This window comes from Symphodus melops, assembly GCF_947650265.1.
Source record: "Symphodus melops genome assembly, chromosome: 5".
Lineage (NCBI taxonomy): Eukaryota > Metazoa > Chordata > Actinopteri > Labriformes > Labridae > Symphodus > Symphodus melops.
In genome coordinates this window covers 11163547-11175748 of record NC_136695.1, presented here as the reverse complement: position 1 = coordinate 11175748, position 12202 = coordinate 11163547, and the positions used below count along the sequence as shown (strand labels likewise).

The 12202-nt window shown below is 37.9% G+C and overlaps 2 protein-coding genes across 2 annotated transcripts; one reads left to right on the top strand and one right to left on the bottom strand.

The window, feature by feature from the left end:
• Nucleotides 1-2684: 2684 nt before the first annotated feature.
• On the bottom strand, nucleotides 2685-4081 carry LOC306824642 (hepcidin-like). Its single transcript, XM_079344829.1, has 4 exons — nucleotides 3849-4081; nucleotides 3684-3761; nucleotides 3118-3192; nucleotides 2685-2946 (listed from the first exon to the last, which is right to left on the bottom strand). Exons 1-4 carry the CDS (start codon nucleotides 3933-3935, stop codon nucleotides 2848-2850), a joined length of 339 nt encoding a protein of 112 aa, XP_079200955.1. The 5' UTR covers nucleotides 3936-4081; the 3' UTR covers nucleotides 2685-2847.
• A 5072-nt stretch (nucleotides 4082-9153) lies between these two features.
• Nucleotides 9154-10200, top strand: LOC306824345 (hepcidin-like). The gene is made up of 3 exons (XM_079344449.1): nucleotides 9154-9290; nucleotides 9740-9817; nucleotides 9990-10200. Exons 1-3 carry the CDS (start codon nucleotides 9204-9206, stop codon nucleotides 10083-10085), a joined length of 261 nt encoding a protein of 86 aa, XP_079200575.1. The 5' UTR covers nucleotides 9154-9203; the 3' UTR covers nucleotides 10086-10200.
• The last annotated feature ends 2002 nt before the right edge of the window (nucleotides 10201-12202 follow it).

Here is a 12202-nt window from a genome sequence, read left to right as displayed (position 1 = left end):
GCCCCATTGTTCAGCCTCTTTCATATGTCGTCTGGCGACGTTCGAGGACACCAACTCTGTTCCTGTTTCACAGCACGACTCTCTTTGTTTGAAAGTTTTGGCGCGCAGCTAATCCAAGGCCTTAAAGCATACCGACATTCTGAATTCCGAGCTTAGATCATCCATTTGAACGCATCTCTAAGAAGAGCGTCTTAATTCTCCCGTAGTAAAACGGTATTGAGAGACATTGTAAGGATTACGTCTCGTTCTGTCCTTTAAAGAAAGGACATCCACGGAGACCACCTCGCTCGACGGAGGACACTACGGCCCTTTGCTCAACCCCCTTGGACGCGCCGTCATCACCATACAACTGCAGAAAGGCCGTTCCAGGACCCCTTTTCTTCCTTCATCAACCGCGGACAAACGGTTACAAGTGAGGCTTAGCTAGGTCTGGGCAGTTAAATATATAGAGTGTGTTTAATAACTGAGCTATTATTTTGAAACGGTGATTATATTTGCTTGGTGTTTGACCACTGTGTCTTTGGTTTTATGAGAGTAAAACCTCTTTTATTTTCTTTATTTGGGCCGCTACGTCCCGTGTGTTTCTCTGTGAACTCTCGCGTCATAACCGGGTAATAGACTCATTATCAGAAAGACTAGTGTGAACGCCGTCTGATACAAATCCAGCCACTGGCTTCTGGTAAGTGAAGTTAACTATGCTCTGAGTTGTGCGTGAGTTCCAGGCTGAGATTGTTGATCTCTCTCTCTCTCTCTCTCTCTCTCTCTCTCTCTCTCTCTCTCTCTCTCTCTCTCTCTCTCTCTCTCTCTCTCTCTCTCTCTCTCTCTCTCTCTCTCTCTCTCTCTCTCTCTCTCTCTCTCTCTCTCTCTCTCTCACACACACACACACACACACACACACACACACACACACACACACACACGTGCCACGCTTGTTTGTTTTGTTTGTTACCTGTAGTTTAGTTATAATAGTTGTTTGTTTGATTGAGTTTCATTGATTAACTTGATGTTGCTTTGTTAAATAAATTCTGTTATAATTTAAAGAGCAGTTGTTTGTGATTACTGTGTATTTGCATTGTGACTTAGGCTGGGTGAAAGGGCTTTGTGTTCGGATTTCACACCTTCAATTAAATACAGATTATTAATTATTAATGATATTGGTATTTAATTAAATAATTTGAGACTGATATTTGTAATATTTTGATTGTTCCCTGTTTACAGGGTGGTGCCCCAAGGTTTATTCAACTCAGTTTAATAACAATTATTGATTTATATTAATAATTAAATAAACTTAATTATTAAATTTATTTTGACAATCAAATTTTACGTCATAAAACCCAACCTAACCGTTGGTCAGGTATTCGCTCCTGAAAACCCCAACACCTGTTGTTTATTCCCGCTGTTCCCTGGATTACTTGGTTGTAGATTTACTTAATTTATTAAGTAAGTTTTTGTTTTATCTGTTCTTCTGCTCCTTGGATTTACTTTGTTTTTCTCCTCGTGCCTTTCTGGACGTTTTGGATTTATTATTAAGTGAGTTTTGTTTTTGCTTTTTCTTTAATCAATGTTTTTACCTGCAATTGGGTCCTCCACCCTGTTTTCTGCCCGCATCCATGACAGAAGGTGTATTTAGCCTTTTTGATAGTCTCCCTGTCCCCACTCCTAAAAGTCACCTCCTTTAAACGTCTGAGTGTAGCTGTGAACCAGGGCTTGCCGTTGCTGGAACTCAGCGTAGTGCATAAGCCAATGTATGATGTCACAACCTCTGTGTAATCATCCGGACTGTTTGTGGCGGACATGAAAGTATCCCAGTCAGTACAGTTCAAGCATACCTTTATTTCTTCCTCAGCTTCACTAGTCCACTTTTTTAATTTCTGCTTGTATGGAGGAATCTGATGGACTATGATGTAGTCAGAGTGGCCTATTGCTGACTGTGGTGAAACAGTGATCCAAAACATTTCCCTCTCTGGTCTGACATGTAATAAACTGTACTTAGGACTGTGGTGGAATGTAAACACTGATCAGAATGAATGAAGTAAAACAGCTTGTACATAGATCAATGATCTCACATCATATTTTTAATTATCAAAAAACATCCTGAACAAACATACACTTAATGAAGGGCTCTGCATTGTGTGAAGTATTGTTTTACATAAACCCAGATACAGATTTAACCTGCATGCTGTAACGTGCAAACCTTACATTGTTTGGTTCCTCCATACTTCCATCTACCTCTGATCTGCTGCCCCTGTCTTTTTCTTTTCTTTGAGTATTTGCTTAACAATGTCAGTAAAACAAAGTAATGTTTTTGATGAAAGATTGTTTTTGTTTCTTCACGTTGCTTCGTCTGAACCAGGGCAATAACGCTGCAGTTCAGAGTTCATTGAGAAGTGTTGGATGACCTTTAAATAAATACCAACATGGTAGGCTTGTGAAAAAAGTGAACAGTGGTGTTTGGAACGCTGCATTTGTTTGGTTGTTGTTTTTTTCTGACAATGTTATGAGGAGAAAACATTGGTGTGCATATTTAAACAAAAAGTGTATGAGGTTGATATTCTTTACTTTTTACCAAGATTTGTGCGCGTGTGCTTGCTTGTGAAATGGGAGATTTCACAAGCAAGGAGGAAATCAATACAAATTCCAAACTGCATTTGTACTTTTAAATGTTTTATTCCATCTCAGTGTTATTACTTTCTTCAAACTGATAGGAAGAACTTCTTGTAAGACTTAAATAAAAAAAAATAAAAAACATACAATAAGAGCATTACATGGTACAGTCATTATATATTCACAACACTGATAATTAAACATAAACCAACGGCTTGTCCACATAAAAAAAAAAAAAAAAACTCAGAATTTGCACTTCAGGCAACAGATGCTTTTGCTGCAGCAGCCGCAGCAAAATTTACACTTAATGCGACGGTTCTGTCTGTTGTAGAAATATGGCATCTGTAAGAAAGACAAAAGACATGAGGAAAGTGGTTATCTCCAGCATTATCACTCAGTCAGTTTATTCACTCTGCTTACATGAACAAAACTGCTGGCACTCGTCAAAACAAATAAGAACAATCGTATGTGATTATGTTCTGAAAATTAATTTAATTCATTCAGTTAATATACCATCGATGAGTCCATTGGGATCTCTGGAAGTTCAGCGACTTGATTCTCATTGCTCATTGGCTCCTCCAGTTCAACCTGTTAATGATTAAAACACATTTTATCAAGTTTGTTGAAAATTCATGAGAAATAATATCGACACAGGTTGGACTAATTTTACATGTCCAAAACAGATACCAGTCCATCCTAGCAGGAAGAGTAACCACACACTTTTTTTTCCCATCACAGAGGTAGTTACAAGAAGCATCAATTAACTTGTTTACGTCATGGAAACATTGTAACAAAAACCTAAATGCAGCAGAAAAAGGCACAACAATCATACGAAACAAATAAACCAAATCTCCTTATTCAATCCATTAGGAATGAGAGTACCCAGAGAATGGATCCAATGTGTCTCTGTATTAAGAAGGAGTTTGTGCCTTAGTATGGAGGATTTCTGTTTCCATATCAAAGACTGAAACTCATGTTTGTTTATCTTAACATAAAAAAACTAATTTGAAGAAAAAAGTGTACCAGTATCTGATAATGTCATGAAGATTAGTTTCATTCATTCAGTTCACTTAATGTACCGTGTTTGAGTCCTCTGAGACGTCTGGAAGTTCAGCCACTGGATTGTCTTTGCTCATTGGTTCCTCCACTTCTTGAACCTGTTAAAGAAGAAAACAGATGTTCTTGTGTTTTTTTTGAAAATTCATGACAAATAAAAGTAAAGAGAAAAAAAAAAAAGTTCTTACCTCAGGTAATGCTACAGCAGAGTTCTGCTGAACACACATAAATGTGAGCACAGTGGCCACAACGACTAAAAGACTGAATGCCTTCATCTTGGTTTGATCTGTTGTTGGATTCTTTCTCTCGGTTTTGTGACTCCTCTTGACTTTCTCAAGTTCTTCTTCTGTCTGATGGTTGACATGGGAATCTGTTGATATTTATACTCCATAGGTTTTGTTATCACTGATGCTTATCACTCTCTGAGGGATGCTGAGAATGAGAACAAGGGAACTACTGCAACAATTCCAGGAATGGAAGATAAGGACAGTCTTGTTATGTTGTTTATATGTGATAAATATTAATAATTAATACACTTTTTGCCCCACCAAAACCACCATTAACAGGCTTCAGGTGTCACATTCAGTAACCTATGGGTGGAGTTCTGGAGGTTTTGTTCATGCGTTTTACAATATTTGCTCACATGTAGGGGTGTGTGGAGGACAATTATTTCTGTAACATATCATTGATCTACTGGAAGGGCATCCAATCTGCAGGCTTTACCTAAGTGCCTTTTCCCCCCAGGAAAACCTCCTTTAGATCAAGAATCTCACTTACAAGATGACCAAGAGAAATAGCACAATAAACAAGACTTAAAGCACAGAGCAACTACACACAGAATAACATGTCCTGAATCACAGAAAAGAAACGTCAGTTTTAAAATCTTCTACAACCTGATGCATCTTCCTCCAACACCTTCAATTTGCTCTTCAAAGGATTTAAAGAGACCAGCTCCCCCAGACACAGATGATCCTCCAGAAGATTCCAGGCTGCAGGACCAGCATACCTGAAACTCTTTTCCCTATTTTGAGATGCACTATGGGAACATATTGTAACTACAAGGAGTGTGGATTCTAGCACTTATTCCCACGAATACCATTCCACAAGCATGAGGGAAGCAGATTAAGTATAGCCTGATAAATAAGAACATGCCTATGATTTTCTTCGATGCATAGACAATGCAGGTCAGCCAACTTTGTCATAAAGTTTAAAATGATGAGTCAGGGCCATGAGATTTGTTACGAATCTTAACGCATCATGAAATACTGTATCCACAGATCTTAAGCACCTGCATGCATGTCCAGTACACTCATCGACCACTTTATTTGGTACACCTTGCTCGTACCAGGTTGGATCCCCTTTTTGACTTCAAAACTGCTTTAATTCTTCCTGGTATGGATTTAACAAGGTCCTGAAAAGATTCCTCAGAGAACTGGTCAATATTGACATGAAAGCATTACACAGTTGCTGCAGATTTGTCAGTTGCACGTGAGACCAATGTCCTGTTCCGCCACATCTCAAAAGGTGCTCTATTGGATTGAGATCTGGTGACTGTGGACGCCATTTGAGTACAGAGAAGTCCTTGTCATGTTCAAGAAACCAGTTTGATATGATATGAGCTTTGTAACATGACCCTGACCTCTTACATCAACAAAGCATTTTTACCAAGATGTTGCTCACTGGCCTTTTTTTTTTTGACTATTCGCTGAGATGTTTGAGCGCAGAAATCCCACATGAGTAGATAAGCAGTTGCTGAAATACTCAGACTAGCCCAATTGGCACAAACAGACATGTCAAGTGCAAAGTCACTTAAATCACCTTTCTTCCCCATCCTGATACTTGTTTGAACTTCAGCAGATCGTCTTGATCATGTCTACATGCCTACAGTAAATGCATTGAGTTGCTGCCATGTGACAAACAATTGCACTGAGGTGCAGTTGAACAGTTTTACCTAGTAAAGTGGCTGGTGAGTGTATGAAACACCACCATAATCAATCAGGGGCATGACAGTAGCAGCAGCAAGTTATTTTATCCATCATTGTCCGTCACAATTTTGGTTGCCTTTTAATGTGATAAACTTTGACTTTCTCCAGATCCATTATCATGAGTCGGCCTTCAGGCCCTCTCAGCTGTGTTTGCACCAACACTGACAGTTTAATCATTTAAAATAAATACTATATGAAAAATGAAACATTACGATGTCAATATGTGCAGTTTACAATGAGTGATAAACAGCTTTCTGTATGAAATCACTCTGCTTATTACTGAGTTTGATTTCACTTACAAAGACACTATAATCTATGCATGTTGCAGTTTTGTCAGGTTCTCTTCTAATTCATGCCAACGCAGTCAGTGTGACTATAGCAATGAATAAACATGGTAATAGGGAAAATTAATGTGCTTCAGAGCAACAAAATAATACTTATCTCTGCAGTTAATAAGCAGCAGCAATGAATGATTTTAAAAAAGAGTTATCTTGGTGGTTAAAAGATTTAAGTGTGTGCACCAGGGATGCAGCAACGTTAAGAGGGATTTCAAATGGACCTCTGGAAATTTCTTTGGAAGGGTTGACCAATTAAAGAACAGGATACAAAAGTGATTGAGTCCAACACACTCCAAAAACTAATCAAAGTTGTGTTTAGTTAGATGTTCAGCTTGATTTTGAAAAGATAAAGCCTTAAAAATGCCTGAAATCCAACAATGACCCCAAATGTTACAACCCATAATGATGTAAAAAAAAAGAAATACGATACAATCCAAAATTTAATAACTGGATGATAATGTAACAAAATGCTGAGCCCAAGACGTGACCTGATTTCAATTAATCTAATCTAATCAAGGGACTTCAGTTTTATGTCACAGATTTGCTTTAATTAGTTTTATAACCTGGCAAAGTACTAAACAAGGCTGTACAGTTCAGAACTTCAAAAAATAATCAAAATATTGATCAGGCTTCTGAAGATATGGCAAAACATTCACCCTCAAATAAGTGAAAAACATGTTTATGAGTGGAATATCAAAGATAATATACATATGGGAAGTGATCCTTGTCCCATATTATGCTCTATAACTATATTGTAAATCCCTCACTAATCACTGTTTATTGTGTACACGTGTCTGAAGGATTTCTTGGACCACAGACAGACTTAATCATTGGCGTATTCTTGATAAGATAAAGCAGTAATCCACGGCAAATTGAAAATTGCTTTATTGTCACGTTATTGTTTTCTCATAATAAACAGGCAGTAAAGTAATTTTCAGTTTGCCACAGATTATTGATTTATCTTATCATTGTATGTTTCTCCTACTGACTGGCACCTGAGAACAGAGGTTGACTGAACGGTACTCTGTTGGTCATTTAGATTAAAACTGGAGCATCCTTATCTGCATGTCTATTCTAGGTCTACTTGACTTTTCACTTACAGAGACTTACAAACTTTGATCCCAGGACTTTTTCTCTCTGCCTGTTCTGAAGGTCAAAATTGTACTGGGGAAAAGGTGTGTAGGGTTTGCCTTTCCCTTTACCTGCACTAAAAAAAAGGAGACTTCACAAGTTTGTTGTTTTGGATGCTTTTAAGACGATGTTAAATTACCTAATTTTACCGAAATTCCCTTTGATATTAACAAAGTAATTTGTGTTTGTGGATGATCTAGAGACAAACATTTACTCTTCTAATGTGTGTTTTTGAAGTATAATATATATTTTTTATTTTATTTTTTTTTGTATTTGAATGTGTGGCTGCCTGTTTGAAACTCTGTAAAAAAATTGCAACTGCCTGTCTTGGCAGGATACTCTTGAAAAATAGATTTTTAATCTCAATGAGATTGATTCCCTGGTTTAATAAAGGTTGAACAAATAAATAAATTGGCAGACTCATGTTAATATAGGACAATGTTGAGGAATATCCATCAACTAAATACTAAATAATCAATGCAGCATTCAAAAGGAGTCCTTTCAAGTCAACAAACAGAAAACGGTCCTATGGTGGATTGAAGAATGTACAAAAGCTATTAAAGAATGAAATGAAGCACTGAGAATGTTCTGGAATAATGTCAACCAAGAGAATCAGAAGAAACATACTCAGCTTGTACAGTAATTCAGAATAGAAAGCACAATGCATGGCTGAATTATTGTTTTACCAATTGGAGGGAAGTTAAAATATGAGAGGAATGGTCAATGCTAAACAAAATGAGTGGGGGAAAAGTATTTAGATAGAGCACAGGTTATAATAGAGAAGGAAAAGACAAACATGTTAAGGAAGAAGTTCGCCAACACAAGTGTGCAAAGTAGTGACCATAGATGATACCATTAATTCTGAAGTCAACATCAATAAATGAGTGTTTGTGTTAGTTTTAAATGGGATAAAAAAAAAATATATTGCTAAGGGAGAGGATAATGATATAAGCTATGTCAGGTTCCTAAAATGATCTGACCTGAATGTAAAGGATAAATGGATTTAAGAGGAGCAGTAGTTGGGCAAGATTGGGGAGCAGACAAATAATAACTTGACGATAGCTTGGCATTGAGCTGCTACTCCTCCACATCGAGATGAGTCACCTGAGGTGGCTCAGATATCTGTTCCGAAAGCCTCCTGGACACCTCCCTAGGGTAGACCTCGGACACGCTGAAGAGACAATGTCTCTCGGCTGGCCCGGGAACGCCTCGGGAACGAAAGAGCTGGAGAAAGTGTCTGGGGCGGGGGAAGTCTCGGCCTCTCTGCTTAGACTGCTGCCCCCGTGACCCGGCCAGATAAAGAACAGGAAATGTATAGATGCATGGATGTAGCAGAGAAGCAGAGCTGCTTCTTCTTATGTTTTTTCTAATTTGGGGCTTCTTTTTTTTTGCATGCAATTTTGCAATCTTCGGACCCCCTGTGTTTTCTATGTCTGAAGGTGAGTATAAAATCTTTTGTAATACTGGTAATGGTGAAGTACTCTGCCCTTCCCCTGGTATTGTTAATCCAACAATATTTGAAGCTTTTAAAACTATGTGTGCAGTAAAGAGATCTCAACATGTCATACTTGTAATCTTTGCAGCTTTTATCATTCCTGTTTACATTCATATATTTTGAAACTTCAAGCGCATATATCTGCTTAATCTTCTGATCTCTGTACTTCCCAGAATGGCATGAAGCTCCTGAAGTCGCTACTGTCCACTGGGTTACACAGTGTTGACGCTTCCTGAAAATGATTTATTGTCCTGGATAAATACAAATGAGTAAAGTAAGGACCATTGTCCTTGCACAATATGGGGTATGCAACGAGTCAAATCTTACAAAGATATAAATAGAACTCGTGTAAATACTGATGATTGATAAATAGAAAAGAAAAACATTAAGTTTTCCAAAAGGTAGTCCTGGAATTTTACATGCCCATTCCGAGCATCCCTCAAAGTGATGCAAGTCTGTACTGACAGGGATGAGGAAACAGTGGTCTCATGTATATAAATATCAGCCCATTTTCCATCCCAGCTATCAGACAGAAGAAGCAGAGCTAACAAGAGTAACAAACAGAGTAAAATAACTCAAACCTCTCAGGTCAAGATGAAGAAATTTACCGTTGCAGTTGTTGTAGCCATCGTGCTGGCTTTTATTTGTATCCAGGGGAGCTTTGCCGTCCCGTTCACTGAGGTAAGAACTCAACTCAAACTCAAATAGTTATAGTAAAGTTAGTTAAACTATATTTAAATATTGTAGCACTTTTAAAACACTCAATTAAATAGTTCCTCACAATTAAAAATCGGTCCCTATAAATTGCTGCAATCTAACAATTCATACAGAGATTGAAGATTTAAAAGGGGAAAGCATTCTTCTGATGTTTCAGATATTTATTTGTTGTAGGAAACAGGACTGTACAGCTTAGAGGTGGGAGTGTTAAAGGTCATGTGTTGGCCATGGATAATTCCAAGAGTAGCAGTTGGTTTGGTGTTTAATTGAAGAGCTATAAAAATAAAATACATGTTATAATAAACTGTTCAACTGTTATTGTGAAGTGATCAGCTCCAATTAAAAGTATTTCAGTGTGGCTACTGGTCATGAGTGTTTACAAAGACGTCGAAATTTGGTTTCATGTTCAACAGGTTCAAGAACTGGAGGAGCCAACGAACAATGACAATCCACCTGCTGAGCATCCAGACATCTCATTAGACTCTTGGATGGTACGTTTAGATAGCTGAATAAATCGCAACAATTTTTTTATTTTTTTGACTGCTCCAATGTTCTGTTCTATATGAACAGAACATTGGAGCGGTCAAAAAAAAAGGAATAATCAGGGTGAGTGATGATGGTGGACATGAAACTCTTTCCTCCTGTCTTCTTCTCTTCTCACAGACGCCGTATAACAACAGACAGAAACGTGCCTTTAAATGTAAAGTGTGCTGCGGCTGCTGCCGGCCTGGTGTCTGTGGACTGTGCTGCAAGTTCTGAAGATTCCTGCATTAATAAATAATGAATTTCTATTTGTTCGTTCTGTACTTGTGTCTATATTTCATATAGATACAGTCGGACGTAATAAAAAAATAAACTTCTTATTGTTTCATTATTTGAAAATTGTTTGTCTTCAATGATACCATCAGTGCTCTCTGCAGAGGGAGATGTCCAAAGATTCATAAACTGTCTGACTTCATGTTCTCAGTGAATTGTCAGCTTAGACCAAACAGCAAATTCTAAAATGAAACAAATCTGAAGCTCTGGTGTTGAAGAGAAGTGACTTCATCAGACAATTATTTTAGTCAATTATTTCAGTTTCAGAATCCCTCAAGAAGCAGCAAGCAGTCAGATAGCATTTAGAATAGGGGGGCTATGGGTACACAAACAATGTGGTACGGCATGATTCTCAGTTTTAAAGCTTTGGTTCGGTACATTTTCAGTACAGTTTAAGAGACCTGATGCATCACTTGTTTTTCTATTTTAGGGACATTTAGAATTTCCCTTTTACACTTTGTCCGAAGAGCAGCATTAATAGTTTAGACTTGTATACCTGCTTAGGTTTCTTTTAAAGAACATTTTAAATTAAAATGCAGCAACCTTTAACCAAAAGATTGCCAATCAATAAAAGAAGGAAATGAAATTAAGCATTGTGGCAACATGCATGGAATAATGACTCTAGAATGAGCTTTGATCTCAGTCAATGCATACTGCCCCAAGCAGGTGCTTTTGTTTAGACGCAACCACAACAACAACAACCACACAGTGGCAACAGCAGGAGGTCATTAACATCAATACCCCAAACACTCATGGTTTACACCAAAGTCCTGAACACCCATAATGCTTTGCAGCATCAAATCCCCGCGATTGGCTCTACGATCGCTACAGTATTTTAGAATGAGATGAAATAATGAATATAGCCTATATATTAAAATATTTATTTTAAATAGCAGACTGACACCTTTTGGTTTATTAAGCCAACCCTTTTTTGAAAGCCCTTTGAGCACATACTGTAGTAAACCTAAAAACCCCACTGGTACAGTATTGTTTCATCGCGGAACTATTAAAGTTCCCTCTGTCAATAGAAGAGCTTGGAAAACAAATGATACAAGAATCACTTTCTGCATATAACCTGCTGCAATAAAAACGCCAATGGCATTAGTTATGTCGTTGGCCTGGTCAGAAATAATAACAAAAGGGTGTTTAAATGCAAAGGAGCGTTGTGTTTGCTCCGCTGTCTCTTTTAGTTGCAGTGATTTTTTATGTTTTCAAGTGGTTTAATAAGTTGGAAGTGTTGCCAGCGACATATCCGATATCTGCTGAACTTTGGCAAACTACTCCTGTCTTGTCAACATGTATTTGTCCATTATTGTCTTTAACTGGGAAACCAAAAAGATCCCACACAGGAGACCTCAACAATAGCGAGGAATCTTACTGTCCATTTGTTTTGGCTGCCATGACGCTTGTCATCTGTGGCGTGCTTCTGCTTTGCAGTCCGTATGGGAACACAGAACAAAGCATTTTTGTTCTGGGAGTACTCAAATTGGTCCATCTGAAAGCCCTGTTCCGAATCAGTCCGGTCCGAGTACTTGTCCCTTTACACCCCTGATATATGGGTGTATAAATCCTGTATGCGTGGAACTATTGCTGATCATGACAGAAAAACCTGAGGACTGTTCCGTCAACATTTATTCCACAATGTTGACCTGCCTGCAGTCAGGCATTGACCATTTAGCAAGCGCTATAGTTAACTTCTTGATTTTAGTATCAACTACAGCTCTAAGGTGATTCACACGATCCAAAATAATAATCTGCCAGTTTTGATAATGAGGTTGACAACTTACATTAGTCTGATTAGACACGCTTGTGTGACTACCTCATATGCTGGGTCGAAGTGAGAGCACTTTGGTGATATTTTAAATTGGTAAAACAGAAGGTGCATTTAAAGGCACAGTGGTACCATTGTTTTATTTCACTGTTGCATATAGGCAGTGAACTGTGCACCGTGAAGGAAGAAATTATTAAGAAACATGTTTGTTCATTCATTTCAGACCTTTATTGCATTAAGATAACATGTAAGTACTAAGAGCACTAACAATTGAGTTAGGGCTGTTAGA